Source organism: Onychomys torridus, chromosome 4 (assembly GCF_903995425.1).
Source record: "Onychomys torridus chromosome 4, mOncTor1.1, whole genome shotgun sequence".
Taxonomy (NCBI): domain Eukaryota; kingdom Metazoa; phylum Chordata; class Mammalia; order Rodentia; family Cricetidae; genus Onychomys; species Onychomys torridus.
Genome location: NC_050446.1, coordinates 124,245,465 through 124,270,004, shown reverse-complemented (window position 1 = coordinate 124,270,004; position 24,540 = coordinate 124,245,465). Strand labels below are relative to the sequence as shown.

General features: G+C 53.5%; 1 protein-coding gene across 1 annotated transcript in view; it reads left to right on the top strand.

Annotated features, from left to right (window-relative positions):
• Positions 1-3,201: 3,201 nt before the first annotated feature.
• The window catches only part of LOC118581929 (atherin-like), a 33,051-nt gene continuing 11,712 nt past the window's right edge, over positions 3,202-24,540 (top strand). The window contains exons 1-3 of the mRNA XM_036184325.1: positions 3,202-3,283; positions 4,416-4,802; positions 20,609-20,687. Of these exons, the coding sequence (XP_036040218.1) occupies positions 3,202-3,283; positions 4,416-4,802; positions 20,609-20,687 (548 nt within the window). The remainder of the gene's footprint in view (positions 3,284-4,415; positions 4,803-20,608; positions 20,688-24,540) is intronic.

The window sequence follows — 24,540 nt, the reverse complement described above, 5'->3', positions numbered from 1 at the left end:
GGAGCCTCAGCCTAGGCTCCCCTGCGCCATACCCTTGCCACACCCAGCACACCACTGTCCTGTGTTCCGTTAGCCCTTTCACTAAGTTCCAGCTGTGAGAATGTGTGTAGCCTCAGTCCTCCACACAGCCCCTCTGCCCACATATTTGCCTTACCTTACCTGGTCACCAACTGTCCAGCTCTCCAGATTCCATACAGTCTGGCTTAGCCCCACCTCGCCCCTTAGTCCTCTGTGCTTGCCCTGCTTCTTACTTTGGGCTCTTGGAACTCACACTGAATCCCCAGCCCCAGGCCCAGACCCCGGTATCTACTAGAGACCCAGTAAGTACAGGCAGAAGAGGGGGGGGGGGCACTCCAGCAAAGACCAGGCCATGCAAAGGCCCAGGGTCAGAATGAGGCACAGCAGAATGCAGGCTTGACATAAAGGCCAGGAACCTGAGTAGCTGGCAGAGGCCAATCAGAGGACAGTTCTGTGTAAACTGTAAAGTCCTGGACCCCCCTCCCCCAGGAAAGGCCAGCCTCATCTAGCAGCCTCAGCCTGGAGCCTGGAGCCTGTCCACCCCTCTACCCTCTCGTGCAGTTTCCAGGCTGGTGGCTTTAAGTAAAGGACTCACAGAAGGTCATGCAGGGTATGGTGGGACTGGGATCCCCGGAAGACTGTGATGGGTCTGACTTCCCAGGCATTGCTCGGAGGGTGATCTGGGCTCTGCAGATCAGCTACCATAGACTAGGGCCACCAGGGCTGCTAGTGAGCCATGGGTCCCTATCATGTGTGAAGGGCCAGGCCTCTACAGGCTCCATCCGGTGTCCCGTCTTTAGGCTTTTACCTCTGTAGGGCAAGAAGGGGTCTGAGACACAGTACTGTGTGCAACCATTGCTTTAAAAACCAGCGTGTAGTGGCACATGCCTTTAATATCAGCACTTAGGAGGCAGAGACACTTAGATCTCTGAGTTCGAGGCCAGCCTGGTCTACAGAGTGAGTTCTAGGACAGGCTCCAAAGCTACACAGAGGAATCCTGTCTTAAAAGACCAAACAAACAAACAAACAAACAAAATCAACCAAACACCCCCCCAAACAAACCCCAAAACCAATGTGTGTATATATATATATATATATTGTGTGTACATGTATGTGCATGTGGAAGTGCACGCACAAGTGTGTGTGTGTGTGTGTGTGTGTGTATGTATGTGTGTGTGTATGTGTGTGTGTATGTGTGTATGTGTGTGTATGTATGTGTGTGTGTATGTGTGTATGTGTGTGTATGTGTGTGTGTATGTGTGTGTGCGCGTGTATGTGTGTGTGCGTGTGTGTATGTGTGTGTGTGTGTGTGTGCGCGTGTATGTGTGTGTGCGTGTGTGTATGTGTGTGTGTATGTGTGTATGTGTGTGTGCGTGTATGTGTGTGTGTGCGTATGTGTGTGTATGTGTGTGTGTATGTGTGTGTGTGTGTGTGTATGTATGTGTGTGTATGTGTGTGTATGTGTGTGTGCGCGCGTGTATGTGTGTGTGCGTGTGTGTATGTGTGTGTGTATGTGTATGTGTGTGTGCGTGTATGTGTGTGTGTGTGTGCGTGTATGTGTGTGTGTATGTGTGTATGTGTGTGTGTATATGTGTGTGTGTATATGTGTGTGTGTGTGTGTGTGTGTGTGTGTGTGTGCGCGCGCACACGTGTGGAGGCCAGAGAAGGATGTCCAATGTCTTCCTCTATTGTTCTTCACCTCCCCCCCCCTTTTCCCCACTTTACCCCCTCGAGGCAGGGTCTGTCACTGAACCTGAATCCTGCTTTTTTGGAGTAGGTCAGCTGGCCAGTGAGCTCTCAGGAGTCACTTATCTCTACCCTCCACCGATGAGGTTTTCTGCATGTGCAGCCATGCGTGGCTGGAGATTCAGACTCAGATCCTCATGCCTGTACATTGTACAACAAGTGCTCCGACCCACTGACTCATTATCCACTTCTGGCTGTGCAGCCCTTTTGACAACGTCACACAAGTAGAGTCTGCCAAAGCTAGGCAAGATGGCTTCTGTCTGGGCCTCTGTTCCTGGGAGGTTGAGACAGGACTGTCAGAAGTTTGAGTGAGGCCAGTGTGGGCTACAGAGAGAGACTTCTCTGGGGGTGGGGGGAGCACCTACTATGTGTTAGTGATGGGTGCTGGAAGACAGCTCCTGTTGACGTTCCAAGCCTGGCCCCGGATGTTTCATAATAATGATGTGCAGACTCGAAGCAGTAAGTTGCTGTTTTACTAACACAAAGCAAAATAATGTACACAGTCATTTGTCTGCCAGGCCAGACCACCCACCCTCCCACCATATTCTGCGAAGTGGTGGGACACTCCCTCCCTCCCATTTGACAGATGAGTAAACTAAGGCCTACAGAAGAAGGGTCACAGTCAGTGACAGAAAAAGTTGGAACTTGTCCTCATAGAGTCTGTGGATACCATGCCAGTGTTTTCCACAGCCAGCTGGCCAGTGACCACTAGATGCTGGGCACAGGCCAGGCCATGGTTCCTGCCCTCAGACACACCCAGAATGGACTTGGGTTGTGTCTCTATGGGGGCGTGTCTAGAAATAAGTCCTGGAGGACATGGCCCTTACCCAGGATCCTAAAGGTCTGAGAGGGTGGGGAGGCTGGTGATAGGGTAGGCATCCCTAGTGGGGGTTATAGTCTGAGCAAAAGCCCAGGGGGGTGGTTAAAAATAAAGAGCACTCTGAAAGCTCAATAATGAAACCATTGTGCTGGCCACTTCTTCAGAGAACCCCGCCTGTCACTCTGCCCTCAAAGCAGGGTAGCTGCAGGTGTGAGGCTGTGCCACAACAGAGTCTTCTGTGTAAGGCTGTGAGAACCTAACCGTTCAAACCTCACTTGCCTCTCTGTACCCTCATGCCAGTGTTCTCAGGATGTGTTCTCCTTACCCGTTTGGCAGGTTTTTGGCATACTGAGCTCGGAAAAATAGCATGCTCTAGGTCATTCATTTATTTGCAAAGTGGTAGAGTTGAGTCGTCAACCCAAGCCTGTGGGTCCAAAGTTTGTGCTTTGAAGCTTGTCTCGGTTCTAGAAGTGCCCAGACCTTTCTGTTGAACTTCTGGCAATGGATTTAGTGATATGCTGGCAAATATTTAACAGCCAACTCTCTGGAAGAAAAAGCGAAGGCATGGTTTGTCAATTTTCTCCATTTCCAAGGAGAACGTACTTCCTCTGCGGCCGATGCCAGGTGACCAACCTGACGTCACTGAATATGGCACTGGGAAGGACACCGTCATAAGTTCTTGCAAGCCGCTGAAAACCAGTGCCAGCACCTCATAGGAAGAGTCTCCACCCTTCCCCCAGCCCAGTGTGGCCAGTAAAGGCCATTAGACAACTCTTTGGCAGAGAAGAGGGCGGGGAACCTGCTCCTCCAGCCAGGGCCTGCTGAGTGGAGTCCTGGGAAACTGCCGTTAATCTTTAAGCAAGCCTTGCAAACAGGAGTGGCTAGTTTGCCTGCTGTTCATGAGGAACCCTGATCAGTCCCATCCCCTCTTCGGCCTCAATGGGATACCCTGGCCACACTTCAGCAGTGGGCCTTCTGTTAGTCCACTCCTACTTCAGAGGGGGCTGGAATAGGAAGCTGATGGGCTGAGCAAGCCCTGAGGCACCTGGCCTAGATGTGAACTCAGATCAGCCTGACTCAAAGCTTTGCTCCTTCCTGGCCTCCTGGAAGAGATTGTATCCCGAGGCTGGAGCCTCTTACATTCTAGGAGGATAGGGAACCTGCCTTTCAGGAGGGATCTCTAATCAGGAGAAGCTCAGGCCTGGTGCCATGGTGCCACATTAACGGGGTTGGATCTCAGTTGCCCATCTGTGAGATGGGAGCACTTTCAAGAAAGGACGATGTAGGCAGATGGTGATTGACAGCTGGTCAGACCCATCTTTGTAGAGGGGGAAGGAGGAGTCAAAGATGGACCCTCTGCCTGTCCCCAAGGAGCAGCCCTAGAGCCTGGACAGGGACTGATGTGTGTGTGTGTGGTCTTCGAGACCAACCTGAAGCCACATCCCGGCCCCCTCGTCCCATTTTCCTTCTCCACTTCCTGTCCAGCTGGTGCTGCTGTCCTCAGTGGCTAGCTACCTGCGCACTGCCCAGCGATGTCCATGGTCTCTGTATGCATTGAAAATGAATTTAGGCTTGGCCTGATGCTTGCAGTCCCTTCCCTCCGTAGGCAGAGGCTGGAGACTCCCACAAGTTCAAGGCCAGCCTGGGCCACATAGTGAGCTACTATTCGCCTCTTGATACATTTTTAATAATGCTGCCTCTCCTCCTCACTCTGCCCTTCTGAACCCAGTCTCCGGTTAAAGACACTTAGGGCGAGGCTGGTGTGACCAGTGCCTCAGTTTCCGTGTCTGGAAGACAGTGCTAGCCATCGGTGCGTAGCTCAGGTAGCTAGGGTGGAACCTTAACGTGGTCCCGGGTGGCAGAGCCGGGCGCGTGGCGTGGAGGGCGCCCCCGCGGGCGGAGCTGCGGGGAGGGGGCTGGGTGCGGGAGGCGCGGGCCCGGCTCGCGCAGCAGGTCCCCCGGGTCGCCGGCGGGGCCCGGGTCCGCGCTTCCTTCTTTCTCCGGCTCGCCGCGACCGCGGCCCCTCCTCCCGCGCGCTCCCTCCCCCTCGCCGCCGCCGCCGCCGCCGCCGCCGCCTCCTCCCTTTCTCTAGGTCTGTCTCTCCCGGCCCGGAATCCACCCGGCCGCCCCGCCGGAGCGGCCAGGCCGCCGCCCGCCAGCGCCGCGCGCCCCGTTGGGGTCCGCCCGGGCGCGTCCGGAGCCCGCGGCCGCCGCGCAGGTGAGCGCCCCCGCCCCGCCGGTCCCGCGCCCCGCTGCGGGCTCCCGCCCTGCCCACTCCCCGCCGCGGCCCGCGACCTGCCCGGCGCGGCCTTTTGTTGGGATGCGCGGGGAAGGCCGGGCGGGGCGCGGGGGGCACCGGCGCGTGGGGACCCTCTGCCGCGGAGTCCCCGGCCCGGCTAGGCCACATCTGAAAACCCGGCCGATCGGTGCCGCCCGCGATCGCGGCTGCGGGGCCCTGCGCCCCCCGGCCCGGAGTGGGTGGTGGGGGTGGGGTGGACCCTGAGGACTGGGTGCCCTGCCGGCCACACGACCTCCTTGGGTCTCGGGGCCTCGGTTAGGGCCTGCTGCTCCTGGCCTGGGAGAGATTGGGCCACTCTGTCCTCAGCCACCCCCAGCCCCCCAGCCTCGCCCCTGCTCAGGCCCAGCGACCGGCCGGCTCAGAAGTTGGCAAAAGTTTTGGGGTTTCACTACCACCACTAGGTCCGCTTGCCCACCCTGGCAGGTAATGGAGGTGAGTTTGTGTCCCCTGCTAGGACCGACCACCACTTGTCATGCTGTGTGTCTTGGGGACAACTGCCTTCGCTCTCTGAGCCAAGGTCCTCCTCAGTGCTGGGTGGGCCTGGCCAGGACTGCTGAGCTGTTGAAGGGTGGGAGTGAACAGAGGACTCACCTCTGGGTAACCCCTAAACCTCTGGGGGTACTCAGAGGGAGAAAAGTGGACAGAGGAATGTGAGGCTTATGAGGCCCTGAACAAGAGCTTTCCAGCCTCAAACTGCCCAATAAAGGCAATGGTGACGGGTTCACCTGGGTGGAAGTCAGATTCAGTTTCCAAGGTGGGCATGGGGGCGGGGCGCGCGCAGGGGGGGGGGGGGGGGCTCTTTGCAGACTTGTGAGTCCAGGCATCGAAGTCTCTTGTTTTTCTGCGTGATTTGAGCTGGGGCCAGCCCCTTGGACCCTTCACACCAGCGACAGGGGCCTCAGGTGACTATTCCCTGAGCTTCTGCAGCTAAGGAGTTGGCATACATGGGGACGGGGAACTCAATAAATGAGTCCCATCCTGGAGCCTGCTCAAGATGGCTGGGGTGCTTGTGGCACAGCCACCTGCTAAAGAGGGGAACTCTGTGCCTCAAAGGGTGCCCTAGAGCCCGGCCAGAAAGAAATAGCAGAGCATCCTCCAGCGGCCCACAGCTGTGTGAAGGTAGGTTCTCTTTGGCCTCAATCCTGTCAGGGAGGAATGATCAATTGGCTTGTGAGGGAACTCAGTGGTAGAGCACAGGCTTCGACTGCCCAAGGCCCTGCCTGGAGCTAGCCGCAGCACCACAGAACGGACAGATAAATCAGATCGAGCCATGATGACCAGAGATGCTGAAGTCCACTGAACTCCTGGGGCTAGCTCAGTCTGCAGCTGGAACCGAAGCCTAGACTTGAGAGGAGCTGGCTGGCTGCCCTTTAACCAGCAGTGACACCGAAGGCTGTGTACTTTGGGGTCAGGCACAAGGCATTGTTGGAAAAGGCTCCTCCCATATCACCCCCACCTGGCAGAGTCATAAGTCTCTACTGGAGATGGGGTGTGTCCCGGTGAGGTGGCCTTTCCACAAGGGGAAGTGAGTGACTTACAGTGTGTCACCTCTCTCAGCTGACCGCCTGCCTACATTCTGGGGTACACACTGAGAATGAGTGCTAGAGCACCCCCTATCTCATGTTCATCCCTGTTCTTCCAGCCTTAGGCAACCCTATCTCTCCCACCTCATCCTCTCCTGTTTCCTGTTGTGTGCCCCCCTGCCCCCCCTGTCCCCCTGCCCCCAGAGCACAGGCTGCCTCCTGCTTGAGGTTTTACCCCGATTGTCATCTGAGCGTTGGGGTGGGGATGGGGCTTCTCTGGGTCCTCTAAGCCCCAGGGTCTAGGGAGGACTTGGTTAATGACTTTTGCCCCTGCTGTCCATCTGGTCCTCGGCTGTCTTTGATCGTTCATTGAGCACTTACTATGCGCTAGGGCCTGTGAACTTGGGTGAGCAGCTTTGGGGGGCTTCCTGGAGGAGGAGCTTGAGCTGCAGGAAGCAGTGGCCAGCTAGCCAAGAGTGCAGCTGGGCCAGTGTTTTTCCTCTCTGCTCAGAAGGTCATCTGCCTGGGGACTTGCTGGGAAACTGTGAACAGGTCCTTGGCTCCTAGAAACTGGACTATAGAGGATAAGCCAAGTGGCCAGATAAATGAGTATATAATCATGGCTGTGATAAGGGCAGGGCCTAGGGAACAGAGGAATCTTGAAGGAAGGGTGTAGGAGGGACCTGGGCATGAAGCTAGGGGAAGGTGCCCCAGGCAGAGGGAGGTGTATGTGCAAAGGCCCTGAGGTCAGGGGAGTGGATGCCTGTTGTGGAGAAACAAGGGAAGAGCTGTGAGAGAGGACTGTCCAACACGGCCTGCTATCAGTAGGGCTGGTCTCTGTGAGGGCTCCCAGAAGTCTTGAGCAGGATCTTGTCCTCCATTTTTATACAGGGAGCTGTGTGAACCAGCTTCTGGAGGCCAAGTACCCAGAGCTAATGGAAAAGATGTGTAGGCTGGCCTCTAATATTCTGTGGGGGCCTGATCAGGTCTCAAGAGGAGGCACTGTATGAGGCTAGGCTCTGAAGGTACAGTAGGAGTTCAACCCATGAAGCCAAGAGGCGGTGAGAACCAGGGATCAGGAAGCACAGTGCTGGTGTATGGGGGGTGGGGGTGGAGGTGGGGTGGGGTGGGAAGCTTGGGAGTGAACTGAAGGACAGGGATGGTCAGCCTAGAAACCGGAGATCATCTTGTGCATCTGATAGGCCTGAGTTCAAGTTCTGACTGCTGACTGTCCCATTTGCTGTGTATCTTTGAGTCCTTTGCTGTGTCTTTCTGGGGCTTGGCTTCTTCATTAAAAACGAGGACCAACAATCTCCCCCTTTCCAGTTAGGGTTGAGAGAAGGCCCTGTCCCTGGCACTAGTGGATGCCCAGAAAATGGGACCCATTGGCTGTATGAGGCATTGGGAAACCTGTTGGTATCTCTGGGCTCAGCCTTGCCATCCCTGTGGCCATGGCCTTGAGTGATGGCATGGATCTGAAGGTCTCAGTTTGGGCAAAGCTAGAAGAGGATATTGATAGGAAAGGACATCAGTGTGCTGGGTGACCGTGAGCCCTGTACTCTCTGTCCCGGAAAGCTGAGCTGGCAGTTGTGCACGTGAGGTGGTCTAACTTTCTGGATGTACACTGTTGTTAAGACCTAGAGAGAAAAGGCCACTTGCTTAGGGTTTCCCAGGTGACATCCAGGGATGGGCTGTAGAGCTCTGAACTCCGCATTCAGAATTGGCGCTACTGGATTCTCAGAGGCCTGCAGAGGCTCTGTGTGGAGACCCCACTGTGAGCCGCAGCCTCAGTTTGAGGTCCTCCTTCCCCTCTATGGCCCTTTAGACTTCACAGCCCTTTGTACCTCTGATAGACCTTTAACCTCTCCGGGGAAAACCTCTCTGGTTTTCTGGGGAGAGGTCATCACCTTTGAGGGGCCTCAGTTTCTTCATCCATGAAGTAGAGCTGACTCATGGCTGCCTTGATGTCCCAAGAAGATGGACACAGGGTACCTAACACATCCAGGGCTTAATAAATGTGAGCAGGTTGGAACCAGACATGGGCCAAAGTCTTGCCTCCTCTAGCAGTTGGCCCTGGTCCTGGGACACAAGGCTGAAGCTGTAAAATGGACTTGCAGCTGACAGGGCCAAGGAGAGGCTGGGATCCCACAGGCCCTCACTGGAGCTGGCTCTGCCTCACTGCTCTTAGAGAGGAGACCTATTGCTCAAAGCCTCATTCCACTGGTAAGCCCTGAGTCAAATCACAGCCTCTTTGCTAAGGTAATCCCAGTAGCTTAATCTACTGATTTTTTTTGTATATTATATGTATTTTTTTCCCTCTGGCTCAGACAAGAAGTTCTGACTTCCAGTTCCACAAACTGAAGTGCTGTGTTGAGCATTCTGACGTCCAGTGTTGGCTTCATGGGAGACAGTGCTGTAATAGATTAGTAATGTCTGCTCTGGGCAGAAGATTAGCAAGCGTTGTCTAGGTGCCATGAGTTTGTCATTCCTGATCTATCCAGACCTCCTCCTTCATTCTGGGGGAAGTGAAGGAGACAGACCCAGGGCACGTTAGCCAAGCTAGGAAGAAAATGCTAATGTCTTTTGATGTAGGACTGTCCCCACCAGCCAGCCTGCCCATGACCACGACACTGTCAGATGGCCTGACAAGAGAGAGGGCTAGGCAATTAGGGAGAATCCCAGAGCAGGAAGCCAGAACCCCCATCTCTCCACTCGTTGCTATGGGACTCGGGGTGAGTGACTTCCCCTAGGACTACTCAAAGGAGTTCTAGAAAGGAGAAGCAGGAAGGGAGAAGAAATTGAAAGACTGTGGTTTATCTCTTCCTGTTCTGGTCCTCCGTGTCTTCATCATGGAGCTCTTCCCTTGCTTGGGAACTTGAGTCAGGGTCCTAGCTGGAGTCGAGTGGGTGTTCAGGATGGGTGGAGGGTGTCTGCCAACTATTGGTGATGGTAGCCATGGTTCCTTGGGCGTCCTTGGGCCTGCTGGACTGTGCAGCCAGCACGATCGAATCTGACATTGGGGGTTGGGAACAGGCTGGAGTGGCACCAGAAGGCATGGAGGTCTTGCTGGAGTCTGGTAGCTTCTCTCAGGCCACTCTGTCCAACTTGTGGCCTCCACTTGGCTTTATCTGATGTCAGTATCCACACACTGTGTTCTCCAAAGCTGACCACAACAGGGTGACCCACTATATCTGTTCCTTATCCTGGAGTGGGTAGAGATTTATTCCTATTATGTGGAAGGTGAGCAGAGTCCCCGAGAAGCAAAGGACTGTGGCTGTAGCCATCCAGCAAGTGAGATGTGAGCACGGACTTCTGGAGTCTGGATAACTGTGGATATCTGATTCCTGCTGAATGTCCCCAGTGTGGCTGACATCTTTCTTAGGCAGAGTATGAGTTCCCTGACTTCCTGGGCATGTAATGTGGCTGGTGGATATTGGATGGTGCAGGTGCATGATCTCCTGGTAGTAGGAGATCCTAGGGAGACAATTGGCTCTGGGTTTGAATCCTGGCATAGAGACCTGTTTGTTGTATCAGTTTGTGGAGAAAATGATTTCTCTGTGCCTCAGTTTCCCCAATATGTGTAGCTCTAGTATAGCTGTGAGAAGATGGCCTGACTGTCAGGCATGCTAGTATATGTCCAGTTTTTGGGCACAGGGCCCATTCAGCGTGTTTTGGAAGCTATGAGGGAAGGTGATTCTGTGATGAGGCAGAAAGACAAATTGATTTGGGAACCTCAGAGCTGGCACTGGCCACCTTGGTTTCTGGTTGTCTTGCCCTACACTTCTAGGAGGGATTGCACTGATTGGAACCTGCCAGCTCCATCTAGCTACTCCAAAGCTAGCGCCTGCCTCTCTCCGCCCCTCCTAGAACCTGGTCACATATCCGTCCCATGGCCTCCAGTGCCCAAGACCCCCCTACTTGTGGAGCTCTTTCTATGACTGCCATCTGGGCAGTGGGTGCTCCGCGTGCTGGTCCACATGGCATGGGTGCAAGCTGCGCTTTCCTTGTGGTGACAAGTAGAGGCTCATAGAAGGGTCCGAGCTCTGCATAGCTCCTGGAGAAATCACCAGTCGGGACAGAGTTCCTTCCTGAGCACCGGCCTCCCTTCCCCATGTGTCTCTGTTGTGGGTTACCTCGCAAGCGCTTTGAGACACTGGCTGGTTTCATGCTTGTCTAGATAGTTGGGTGTCCATGCCTTTGTCCAGAGAGAGAGAGAGAGAGAGAGAGAGAGAGAGAGAGGGGGGGTCTTGCTATATAGCCTAGGCTGACTTGCAACCCATCTTGTAGCCCAGACTGGCAGCAATCCTCCTGCCTCAGTTTTCTGAGAGCTGGAATTACAGGATCCACCATTACACCTGACTGGATACCTCACTGTTGCCCAAGGCCTCTAGTAGCCAAAGTGTCTCTGGCTCTCCCCTTTCTCTGCTGTCTTTCAAGGCTCCAGCTCTGTCAGAGGTGGCAAGTCCTGACTCTAGGCTGGTTTTCTCTGCCTCTAAGGAAATAAATGTGTGGTAATTAGCACTCCCAATGGTATAGCACTTTATAGTTTACGAAGCACTTGTGTGTAGTTACCTGTGCACCCCAGCAGGGCTGTGAGGGAGATAGAGCCCAGTGAGCAGCTTCATTTAAGGAAACTGGCCTCTGGTTGGCTCTCCCTGCTTGGGTAGCTAGGACACTCCACAATTCTGAGTCTTGAGTTTGCCTTCCTGTGAGTTCCTAGATGGATCAGAGAGATAAAGTGACTTCCCTGGGGTCACATAGCACACTGAAGGGGTGACATTGGGAGGTTCCTTCTAAGTATTCGATGGCCAGGGTGTGCCCTGTGGACTTTGTTCTGAGCTGTCCTTAGTCCCCAGAGAAGGCTGAAGTGAACCCTGTTCCACTTACCTCTGCTGGAAGTCCAAGAAAATGGCTTCTTCCTTGTCCATGTCAGGAGGCAGCAGTTTTTCCTCTTGGGTTAGCTGGAAGATGACAAGCTCCTTCTCTCTAAATATCGTACAGCTTTAGGAAGTTTTCCCTCAGTGGTTGGGTCCAGGGGCAGGAAGGGGAGATTGTCCCAGGCAGAGGATGGTGTGATCAAAGGCTTGCAGGTCGGGCAGCCTGGGACCCAAGGCGGGAAGGTTTGTGGGTTGAGTGGGTCCCCACTGCAAGATTTGCCTCCTGTTCCCCACCCCCACCCCTCCAGGTGTTCCAACAGCCCGGAACCAGATGAGCCACCGTTCTATTTGGGGATAATTCTGCTGTTCCCGTTTCAATCCTGTGCCCTAGTTTTAGAAGCAATGTGGGTTTGGTTACCAGTTGGCCATTTGCAGGCAGCTCCCCCTCCACCCGCTCTGCCCACACCTTAGATCCATGGGCATCATGGTCAGAACAGGCCTTGGCTGCCTTTGGGGTTGCCTGCCTTTGGGGCTGTCTGCATAGGCCCTGATTAGCAACTGATGGTGTCTGAGCCAGTGAGGCACACCTGGTGGGGCGAGGTGGCGCATGGGCGGCTGCTCCTGGGCTCTGAGAGGAGATGGACTTTGGAGGACAGGACACCTTGAGCAGTCTTGGGGACCGATCTGGGACTGTCGGGAAGCAATGCTCTGGGGAGCTAAGTGCAGACCCTGATGGTTGCTCTACTGTGAGCTAGGTACCACAGGAATAATGGCGGCCTAACAATGCTGGGTGGACTTCCCGGAGGTGACATCTAGGACTTAAAGGGTGAGCAAGAGGTTGTCAGAGAAAGAGAAAAGTGAGGGCATGCAGAACAGAGGGAACCCAGGGACCGAAGTGTGCCCCTCCTCTACACTCCATGAGTGTGTGTGTGCATAGCCTGGGGGCTGTGGTCATGCATAGGTACTAAGAAGGGGCCTTGGTTCATCCAGCACACTCAGACTCTGCTGTCTTAGAGTGATGGGAGCAGGGCAGGCGTAGGTGGTGGAGGGCAGAGGAGGAAGAAGGGCTGGGGTTCAAAACAGGGATCAAAGCCCCTCACTGGGTGGAGGACATCGGCTGGTTGAGGAGGAGCCTGATCAGGGCCTGATGGTACAGTGTGCAAGCTCCTTCTGAGCACTGGGGGGGGGGGGGGCAGGTTTGGATCTGGTGCCCTCTGTGGACACCCCAAGCGTAATGCTGAAGTGTTTACACACAGCCTTATGAGGTGGGAGGGCTTCGGGGAGATGGGTATATACAGTTGTGTGGTTCACGCCTGGCTCAGGCGGTGTGGCCTCCTTGCAGTGGCCCAGGGAACTCTGCTGAGTGCTTCTGTCTGGGAATAGCAAGAGCCTGGGTGGGGTGGGGAGCAGGGAGGCTCGCCACAGTCCCCTCTTACAGCATCTCTTGGTCACACTGCCCCTCAGGAAATGGGGGGATTCAGTGGTGGGTTCCCCAGGCACCTGGGCTGGGCTCTGGTCCAGGTTCCAGTCTCCTTCCTTTCGAGTGAGCCTCCCAGGGCACAGTCCACCCTCTCTTGAGCTCTGCGTGGTCTGAGAACTATCTACTGTGGGACCCAACAGGCCTGGCTTTGAAGCCTCACTTTGATTCCAGCTGGGAGAGCTTGGCTAAGTGATTTTGCCTTCCTGAGCCTCAGTTTCTCCCCCCCCCCCCAGAAATGGAGACCATCCTTTGGAGGGCTGTGTCCAGTGTTGTACAGTCCTGGGAGAACCTGGCTCAGAGCCGAGGCCTTGCTGAGCTGCCAAGGGGCAGCTTCCGGGCGCCCTAGGTTCTCAGTTCCAAGGACAAAGCCCCTTTGTGGGGAGACAGATGGAGCCTAGGAGCCCCCGCCCTGAGGAGCAGAGCTGTCTGCCCCTCCTCTACACTCCATCCCCCGGGAGAAGGAGTTTTCTGGGGCCGAGGGTGGGAACCCGAAGGGTTGCACAGCCTTGCCATTATGGCTGGGGAGCTCAGTGTCTCTTCCCTGTCTTGACCATTTCTTAGGGGTCCTGGGCATCTCTGGCAAGCTCTGAGCCTGCTGTGGGTGCTCTGTGCATCTCTCCTTCTGTCCACTGTTCATCCTTTATTCACCCATTCATCTTCCATCTGTCCGTCTTCCTTCCACCCCTCCACCCCAGGAAACTTCCGCTTGCGGGGCCTGTGCTTTTAGCCACACTGCTCTGTCTGAAGATGTCCAGCTGTTCCAGCTACGTGTTAGTTTTGTTGTGGTGGTGGTGGTCTTTTGTTTTTGTTTTGTTTTGTTTTGTTTTTTTTTGAGACAGGGTTTCTCTGTGTTGCTCTGGCTGTCCTAGAACTCACTCTGTAGTCCAGGCTGGCCTCAAACTCACAGCGATCCACCTGCCTCTGCCTCCCAAGTGCCGGGATTAAAGCATTGGGTGCTAGTTTTAATACAACACTAACCACCAAATATCCATGTGTGAGCGAGTGGAAGTGGCCCTGTGCTCATCCAGAGACTGCTGCCATCAGAGCAAAGATCCAGGCTAGGAAAGAGAAATGGAGGGCCTCAGGCCGAGGGACTCTCAAGTCCCCAGAAAAGATCTCTTTTGAACTGAGCCTGGAAGAGTGGAGATGGCTGAGGTGCTGTCATTGAAATGCCTGTTGGAGTGGGGGACAGGAGCCCTGAAGACTCAGAGAAAGTGAGGGGGTGAGGCATGTGGATGGGGGTGGGGTAGACTAAACTCCGGACAAAGAGAATGGCCTGTGCAAGGGCCCTGGGGCAGGAACATGCTGTTTCCAGAGAAGGGAGTGCTATTCACTGTACAACAGCGGGAAAAGAGAAGGGTAGGGTTGGTGTGGTGACCGGGAGGGTTTTGGGGCCCCTGTACAGACTTGGTCTTTCCTTTAGGGTAGGGCCTGTGGGGAGGTCAAGGGCTGAAGGATTCAGATCAGTGTTTCTGAGAAGCTTTCTGCTCCAGTTTGGTGGTGCATGAGAGAAGGATCGGAAGTATTTGGAGCCGAGACTAACAAGGTTTGCAACCGGGCTACTGAAGACAGGAAATGGAGGCTGAGCGTGGCTTCTCCATGGCCAGGATCACACAGCAGAGAGGGCTGTATCTGGGCTGTCAAGGCCTAGGGGATCTATGGCTTCAGAGAATACAGACCCTGGTCCCCAAATCCCAGCCAGCAATTTAAAAATATACCCATTTCTTGTCTTGGGAAGTGGAGACTGCTCAGTATGCCTCTAGGCTGGGGAAAGCTTGAACTGAGCCCCAGTTTCTCCTGCTGTTAACAGTCTCTCCCTCACAGTGCTGCGGGGAAGCCTCAGTCAGCGTCTGGGGTGTAGGGGCCTGCCCGTCCACAGCTGGGCTTTGGAGCAAGGCTGGAGTTTCTTTGGGATTGAAGGTTCTCGGAATCAGAGCCCAAAGCCTCTTTCCACATGGAGAAACAGCCCAGAAGGGCTCCATGGTTTGCAGAAGACCTCCTAGCCTGGCAGAACCAGACAGCGTTCTTAGCTCCAGCTCGCCCTGCCTGCTCAGGCTCCACTCACTTCCTTGCCTTGCCCTCCCTAATCCTGGAAGCTGGGTTCCCAGCTTCTTGTCATTGCGACACACTGTTGTCATCTATATGGTTCAAGCTCCAGGGACTCTTGAGTTACACAAACAAAACAAAACGGGGCGGGGTGGGGGAGGGGAATCTTGTTTTAAGCAAGTTACAACTTTGTGCTAGATTGCATTCATAGCCGGCTGGGGATGCTGTGGCCTGAGGGCTGCAGTGTGGACACTTTGGACGTCCAGGCTTAGGACACAGCCTAGTGGGAAGGGATCTTGTTCTTCATGGCACAGGTCAGGGGCTGAAGTCCAGAAGAGAGCAACAGGGACCAGTGTGTCTGCACTGGGCTTGCTGTGTGAGCCTCATTTTCCACTTGCTTAGCTTGTATCTTCCCAGGCTGCAGGTCCTGGGTCCAAAAGCACCACCCCCTCACCCCCTCCACCTTTGCCAGGGCCAGCTGGAGCCTGCAGGCACTCTGCCCAGTGGCACTGGCAGAGCCGGTTTGAAGCATGACAGCCCCCAGCATGCTTGTACTGAGAATGCAGGACCAGGCATGTTCTGACTGCTGTGGCCCTTGGATCTGCCCGCTTCCCCCACCCCCATGCGCCCTCTCTCACTCCTGCTCACTCCTTACTCACTTGGCAGACACCTCCCCCACCTCCCACCCAGTTCCTGGCCCAGGCCTGTGCTGGGTGGGGCCTGGGACTGGAGTTGCTGTATATTTTACTTTGCCTGTGTAAGCTGGGTGGTCAGAGTCTCTGCTGGGAACTTGTGCAGTTCAGGGTGCTTGGAGAGCTGGGGATGGGGCTCAGCCTTTGGGATGAATAGACCTGTGGTTTAGGCTACCTCTCCTTCCTGGGAGGCTCTAAGTGGGGCCCATCCATCCCCCTAACTACCCACTCACTTGTCCACCTACTGTTTATCCACTCTTCTATCCCCACCTTGCCATCTTCTGTCCATCCATCCATCCGTCTATCTGCCCATCCATCTGTCCACCTACTTACCTACTCATCCACCTGCCTATCCCTTAGTGGGGTCCCTCCATGTGCATATCTACCCACTCACCTACCTGTCTGTCCTTTCATTCATCCACCTACCCAACCATCCTCACCTATCCATCTACCAATCCATCCTCCTACCTGTCCATGTACCCACCTACCATCCATGCATCCAGCCAGCCATCCACCACCATCCATCTATCCATGTATCCATCCATGCATCATCCATCTATCCATGTATCCATCCATGCATCATCCATCCACCATCATCCATCTATCCATGTATCCATCCATGCACCATCATCCATGTATCCATGCATCCATCCATGCATCATCCATGCACCATCATCCATCTATCTGTGTATCCGTCCATCCATCCTTCCATGCATCATCCATCCACAACTATCCATCTATTCATAAATCCATCCATCCATGCATGCATCCATCCTTCCATGCATCAATCCATGCAGTCATCTATGTATCCATGCATCCATCCATCATCCATCCATGTACACTGGGCACTTCTATGCACTGGACAGTGTTCTGGAGCCTGGAGACACATCAGAGAACCAGATGGACACAGCCCCCTGCCTTTGCCGTTTGTTGACCCACAGGGCGGTCAGAAAAGCAGCAAACAAGGGATCAGTGCACATGGTCTGCTAGAGGGAGCCAAGTGCTGTGGACCCTACATAAAACAGGGAGGGGAAATAGGTGGGCAGCCAGGAAGGTGCTCACACTGAAAGACTGGCTGGCATTGGGAGAAGGGTGGGCTTACAGCTCTCAGGAAGAGAACCTAGGGAGGGAATGCCAGTGCAAAGGCCCGAGACAGGGGCATGCTTGGAGTGTTGGAGCATCATCAAGAGTTTGGGGAACAGGGTAGAAAAGGAAGTGGAAGAAGGCAGGAGGCTCTGAGGGGCAGAGCTGGTGCCCAGGGTGGTCTGTGGGCTGGAAGTGGGATGGGGCTGCAGTACATGCTGGCGAGGAGCACATAGCTGTCTGCTTGGAGTACTTGGGTACTGAGTACTAGAGTACTCAGTCACAGTTCACTATTCAATGTAGCCATCTCCTTTCTGTATCGAGGAGCCACAGCAGAGCCCTTGGCCCCTAGCCTTTCCTTCCTCTCCCTCATGTCATGATGAAATAGATCTCTGGTGTCCCACGTTGAGTGTACATATTTCTGCATAGCCACGGATCTGTAATCTGCCCAAAGCCCACTGTTCCTACCACTGGCCTCCTCCTTCCCCTGGTACAGTTTGCTCATGAGGTTATTATGGGTTATATGGGCGGCCTTTCTGCTGTGCTGAGTGGCCACACTAAGCTGGGGGCCTAGCACTTCAGTAGGTGCCCAGCACACAGTAGCCACTGCTCTTGATAGGCAGCAGATACACAGAGCATGCTTGCTGGGCTCTAGGCCCTATTCTCAGGGCTCCACAGACAGGAACTTACTTCATTCTCATGGCCATTCTTTAAAGTAGGCTGTTTGTGTATCCTGATTATGTAGGAGAGGAAACAGGCACAGAGAGGTAGAGAAACTGTGCCAAGGTCACACAGTAAGGAAGGGTTGGAGCTGGGTTTTGAACCAAGGTGGTTCTGCTCTTAATCCTCATGTTGAGGACTCTGTTAGCCCAGATAAAGAGGAGCACCTCTTTCCACCTGGGTAAGGACAGGTGAGGTTGGGAACTGACCGTGATCAGCCCCTGAGGAGGGAGCAGCATGTGCAAAGGCCCGGAAGCTGGACAGTCCTTTAGGAGTGAAGTAATGGGAGGGGGTGGGAAGAGATGGAGCAAGCCCCCAGCAGGCAGGGGCGTGTTTGGACCATCTTGCTGACTACTGCCCCGACTCATGTTCAATAGTTGTCCTCAGTTCATGGAAATGGAAAGGAGATGGCACCTTCGGACCAGGGGGGGGGAGCTTAGGACTGCTAGTGCCGTGGGGCCTGGCCACTTGGTGTTCCTGCCCACCCATGTCCCCAAGGGAGATGCCACCTGGGTGTGGGCGGGGAGGAGGGGGCACTGTGTTCCTAGACTTGAGAAGCAACCAGAGCTGTTGGCAGGGAACAGCGGGCACCGTGGGCAGGGGCCGGCTGGCAGCCCCCCTCAGGGCCCATCCGCCTGCTGCCGATGGGGAGAGGCCGCTCGGATGACCTTGGAGAGGCTGGGGAAAGATTGGAACTTGTTGCCTCGACATCCCACAAAGGTCACTCCTTCATCCTGAGCTTGTTAGAGACCGTGCCCAGATACTGGCTGAGGCCCAGAAGAAGTGTGGCCTGCCTAGGGTCACATAACAATGGGGACCTCCCTGAACTCGTTAATAAACCATCTCGGGGTGTCCCTTAGGCCTTGTGCCATGGCTCCTCAACTAAGTTGGGACAGCTCTAGCCACACCTGCCACTCCTGCCTGCCTTTCTCTGGGACGGCATGAAAAGGAGGGGTTCCCGGCCCCCAGGAAGTCTCCCGAGCCCTGTCTTCAGATGTAAAACCATGAGGCCGCAGGCTGCTGAGGGCTCCATTCTGGGTGGTGTGAGCTCTTACAGGAGGATCTGTCCCTGCGCTACTGCTGCTGTCATCCCAGGAGTCTGAGCTGAGTTCCAGGAAAGACCGGCCCAGCTGCAGGCTCTTAGAGCCTTCTGCAGCCCCTGGAGGCAGCCTGCTGTAGGGAAAACCTGTGGTGGTGGTGGTGGGGTGTCACAGGAGTCACCAGCTATCACAGGATGGGACCTGAGACTTACCTGTTCTCATCTGTAAAATGGGCTTAAGAATGTCACAAAAGGCCAAGCAGCACTTGTGCACACCTTCCTTTGATCTTAGGGAGGCAGAGGCAGGAGGATCTCGGTGAGTTCAAGGCCAGCCTGGTCTATAGAGTGAGGATAGGCAAGGCTACACAGAGAAACCCTGTCTTGAAAAAGGGGGAGAAAATGACACACAGGACTGGTATGGAGGCACGTTAATTCCAGGACTTAGGAAGGAGGCAGAGGCAGGTGGATCTCTGAGTTCAAGGCCAGCCAGATCTACATTCTGAATTCTAGGCTACCCAGTGCTACTTAGTGTGTCTCTTATCTCAAGAAAACTCATGAGAGGTGCTGGGGCTGTCGCTGGGTGATAGAGTGCTTACTCAAGGCCATGGGTGAAGTCCCCACCGCTGTGTAAACTGAATTTGGAAGATGAAGGCAGGAGTTGGAACTTCAAGGATATCCTCAGCTACATAGTGAGTTTGAGGCCAGCCTGGGCTATAGGAGGCCCCATGGGGGTATTCAGTAGATGCTAAGTAAGTCTCAGTCATCACTGCTGTTGTGCATTGTTAAGCTACTTATGGAGGCTACCCAGGCCATTCCCACGATAACGCTAAAGGCAGAGTCAGGGAGCTTCCTGCCTTAGGGAGGATCCCTCCTGTGAGACTGGCGATGCCCTCCCAGGTCCTTTGACCCACTACAGGAGGCCACTGCTGGGACCTGTCAGAATGTCAGCTGGGAGCCCATCCTTTGGTCCCACAGGCTCTTGTGCCCCGCCCCTATGTCTGGGAGGCTGTGGAGGCTGTGGCAGCTTGGCTCCTGGGGCCTGTAGTGTGTACCCCTCTTTCTGTCTGGGCTCTGTTCCCCTTTGGAAAAATGAGCTGGCCCATGAGCTTAAGGCTCCCCATGAGATCAGCTGGGACAAGTGACCTTGGCAGAGGGCTGGAGGATAGCTGGGACCTCAGATGGTGGCCCTGGCACCTGACTTAGCTTCTTTGAGTATTTCCTGCAGGCAGATATGGCTGTGTGTCTGTCCCTGTGCCCATGGCCTGGGAGTACTGGGGAGCTGGTAACGAAGGTCAGAGGTAGGCCCATTGCCAGGGCAGCCTGTGGGTTAGGGTGCTTCCCCCAAGAATGACACCGAAGGAGGTTTCTGAGGACTTGTCCAGGAAACCATAATGCTCCCTTGACCCAGCTGAGTGGGGACCCCGGCACTGCCCAATCTACCTGCCACCTCCTACTCATTCCTACATGGCAGGCATGCCCGCTTTCCCAGTGCTCAGTGGTCCTGCTGGTGTTCCTGGCCTTACTGGGAACAGCCCGAGGGAGAATGGACAATGGCAGACTCAGGCCCTGCTAGTCACCATGGGACAGTCCCTGGGGTATAGGAGACTGTGGATCCCAGACAGTCCATGCTTGCTTCCTAATGCTGTCTCTTAGCTGCTGTAAACCTCTTTGTGCTCCAGTTTTCTCCTCTACAGAAAGGAGCTGGCCACATGGGTTGGGTGGAGCATCCTGGATCCATGCATGGAGTGTACTGTTTAGCACGGTGTCTGTCCCTGGGAGTCACCCTCCTCTGAGAGCCCCCAATTTAGATAGATTCTGGGGTTTGTCCTCTGGGTTAGGGGAGAGGAGGGAGGGCTGAGAGTGCCAGGTGACTTTGAACAGTCCCTCTCTGATCTGTGGGCTGGGGGCTGAAGCTCTGCTGGTCACAGCGCCCTCTGTGGCTCTTCCTTTGTGTGTCCGATCCCTTGGCTGCAGCCAGCTGGTTGACCATTCAAGGATGGGTGACTGAAAGACCCCCTTTGCCAGAGACTCCATCCCTACTGTGGTGACCCTTCTTCTCCCTGCAGCCCTTCATGGGGCTGCCTCTGCAGGAAGCCTGCCTGCTCTCTGCTGCTAGAGCACACTGCTATTCTTGCACACACACCCCCTCTAAGGCTCTGGGTGACTAGGACAGTCACCTGGTGTCCATAGTAACATTGATCGCTAGCACAGACTGTGGCTTACCACAGCCATGTGGAGATGTCACTGACAAACATCCTTCTGCAGGACAGAATACGGAGACCGAGAGCACTGAGTGGCCTGTGCAGCATGACAGGCTGAGGAGCCAGGTTCTGATCGGAGGCAGGTAAGCTGGGTGCATGTCAGTTTTTGACTTGGGGTGGGGTGGGGGCGGTCTCAAGTGATCTAGGCTGGCTGTGAACTAACTGTAACCCAGGTAACCTCCAACTGGCTGGCTAGCCTAACCCACTATAAAGTACAGGATCACTTACAACTGACTGTGTAACCCAGGCTGACTTATAACTTACTGTAGCCTTGGCTGCTCACCATGTAGCCCAGAGTGGTCATGAACTCATTCATAATTCTACAGTTTTAATTTGGGTAGTGGTAACAGAGTGTCTTTTGGAGAGACAGTAGCTGTGTGTGCTACCTTTCCTGGTTCCCCTCTCTCTTACCAGACTGGAGATGTTACTGGATTTGAGACTGAATTATAGAAGTATCAGTTTGCCAATCTCTTGGGTGAACACTGATTTCCAGTATAGCTTAAAAAAAAAATCACAATAGCCGGGTAGTGGTGGCGCACGCCTTTAATCCCAGCACTCGAGAGGCAGAGACAGGAGGATCTTTGTGAGATCTAGGAAAGGTGCAAAGCTACATAGAGAAACCCTGTCTCAAAAAACAAAACAAAACAAAACAAAACAAAACAAAACAAACAAACAAAAAGATGGCTCTAACAGGTTGGGAATTTAGCTCAGTGGTAGAGCGCTTGCCTAGCAAGCACGAGGCCCTGGGTTCGATCCTCAGCTCAAAAGAAAAAAAATCGCAATGATAAAAGATAAAGTTCCATGGTATTAATCCTTTTGAAGTGGTACATCACACGTCTCATCAGAGTTGATTGCCTCTGTTCACTTAGCATAATATTTTCAAGATCTACTTAGTTGGGGCATCATGTATCCAGCTGTGCCAAGACTTCCTTTTATCAAATAATATTTTGTTGTTTGGATATGCCTTATGTCTATCTGTCTATCTCTGATCTCTGTCTCTCTCTGAGTGGGTATGTGGGTGTGCATTCGTACTTGGAGACTGGATTTGACATCTTCCTCAACCACACACGCAACATCTTATTTTTTGAGATAGTGTCTGTCCCTGAGCCTGCATCTCACTGTCTTAGCTAGATAAGGTCAGAAAGTCCCCACGATCTGCCTGTCACTGCCTCCATCCCTGGGGTCACAGGCATGTGCTGCCATGCCTGGCTTTATATAGTGTCGGGCATCTGAACTCAGGTCCTCATGCTTTCATAGTGGACACTACCCACTGAGCCATCTCCCCAGACCCCATATAGATCTATTTTTAACACATTAAACTGTTTCTGAGGGCTGATGAAATGGCTCCATGGGTAAAGAAGCTTGTCACCAAGGCTGACAACCTGAGTGTGCTCCCCGGGGCCCATGTGTAGAAGGAGAGAACTAACTCTTCCAAGTTGTCCTTTGACCTCCACATTGCACACAGTGGCAGGAGTGTCTCCCCCCTGTCCCCACCCCACCCCACCCCTGCCATATACACACAAACTGTAGAGGCTGGAGAGATGGCTCAGTGGTTATGAGCACTGGCTGCTCTTCCAAAGGACCTGGGTTCAGTTCCCAGCAACCACATGATGGCTAACAACCACCTGTAACTCCAATTTCAGGAGATCCAACATCCTCTTCTGCCCACCTTAAGTGCAAGGTGTGTACAAGGTGCACAGACATACATGCAAGCAAAACATTCACATAAAATAATAAATAAATCTCAAAACATGAAATGGAGTAAAAATATCTTTACATTTACATAAACTTGTATGTGTTTATGGATAACATGTGATTGATTGGTTGATTCTGTGCTGAGATGGAACCCTCTGTCACTCCTGCTGGGGAATTGCTCCATCCTAAGCCACTGTGTGTGTGTGTGTGTGTGTTTTATAATGGTCAAACCTGAGTGAACCTGTCTGTCTCAAACACTCAGTTTCTCTGTGTGAGAACATTCAGAATCACTCCATGTGGCTTTTTGAAATGGGCAGTGCTTTGTTACCTGTTGGCACCCCACTGTTCAGTGACAGGCACACAGGGACCTTAGTCCTAGAACATTCTGCACACTGATCGATCTTTCTCCTCCTCTTATTTTCTCTTCCCTCCTCATCCTCTGGTAAATACTGTTCTATCCCAGCTTCTGTGATGTCAACACTTCTTTAAAAAATATTTTTTTATTTATTTTGTGCATATGGATGTTTTGTCTGCCTGTATGTATCTGTATTCCAGAAGAAGGCATTGGATCTCATAGGACTACAGTTACAGACTGCTGTGAACTGCCTTGTGAGTGCTTCTAACCACTGAGCCATCTCTCCTGCTCATGTTGTCAACATTTTTAAAAAAACATTTATTTTTATTTTAAATATGTGTATGTGTGTGTGAGTGCAGATTCCTGGGGTGGCCAGAAGAGAGTGTCATTTCTCTGGGGCTGGAGTTACAGACGGTTGTGAACCACCATATGGATGCTGGGAACTGAACTTGGGTCCCCTGCGAGAGCAGCCAATACTTTTAGCTGCTGCCTCTCCAGCTCCTGATAGCAACTTTTTGAGGCTCCACATGTGAGTGAGATCAGGTGGGACTTTTGGTGCCTGACGCATTTCACTTCCCACAAGTCCTCCAGTTCTGTGTTGATTCAAATGACAGAGCTTCCTCCTTTCTTTACTCATTGGTTGGTAGACATTGGGCTGTTTCTTGGCTATTATGAATACTGCTGTAATGGACGTGGAAGTTACCATGTCCCTCTGATGTATTCATTTTATTTTGAAACCAGAGGGCAATTTTATCAGCGTTTGAGAGAAAAACAACAGGATAGGCAGGCTGAAGACCTCAGGTGCCAGGAAGAGAAGATGGATAATAGAAATATTATAATAAATATCATAATAAAAGAATAAAGGGAAATCATGGCGTCCTGAGTTGGAGGGCAGGAATCCAGGTGGGCTCTGGGGTGGACATGTGCCAGCCAGCCTAATACGGTTAGGGAACTCTTCAGATGGAGGAAGGATGCCCAATGGTGCCCAAGTGCCAAGCCATGGGAGATGGAAGGAGGAGGAAAGACAAACTTAGACTTTCCAAGTGAACTCGGGAAGTGGGTGGGCACAGCAGTGAGCCCTAAGCCCAGTGTTACTCCCCTGGCTGTCCTCAGCAGGTGCGCATTCTACTCCCAAGTTCATCAGTTGATGGGTTTGGGGTTGTTCCAGTGTGAGGCCACAGTGGGTGCTTCCCTGTGTGCGGTGGGGTGTGGGGTTTTTGTGTGATTGTATCTTGTAATTGCTGCTGATGTGTATCTGGGAGTGGACTTCCTGGATGGCATGGTAAGTCTCTATGGAACCTTTGAAAGGAAGGCCAGACTTTTTCCAAGTGGCTGAATCACTTGATGGCCCACAACTATAGAGGAAGGTCCCAGTGCCCATGTTCTTGACAGTGCCTGCCTTTCTGATGACAGATGTTCTGGGGGTGGGACACAGCATCTCACATGACTGACTTGCCTTTTCTTGTGGGTGCTGGCGATGCGCTTCTGTCCATGTGGGCTGCAGGTTGGCTCTTGGGAGAAATGCTTGTTTGTGTCCTTTGCCTGTTTTAAATTGGATTGTGATTACTGTCAATTTGTAGTGCTGGGATTTATACCTAGGCCCCCACCCATGCCAGCAAGTGCTCTGCCCCTTAGCCAACCAGCCCAGGATTTATGTGTGTGTGTGTGCATGAATACAGGTTCCCTCCAGGCCAGAGAGGTTGTCAGTTCCTCTAGAACTGGGGTTACCAGTGGTTGTGAGCTGCCTGATATGGGAACTGAACTCTGGTCCTCTGTTAGGACAGCAAGTGCTTTTAACCATTGAGGCATTGCTCCAGACTTAGGATTTTTTGTTTTTGTTTTCCCAAGACAGGGTTTCTCTGTGTAACAGCCCTAGCTGTCCTAAA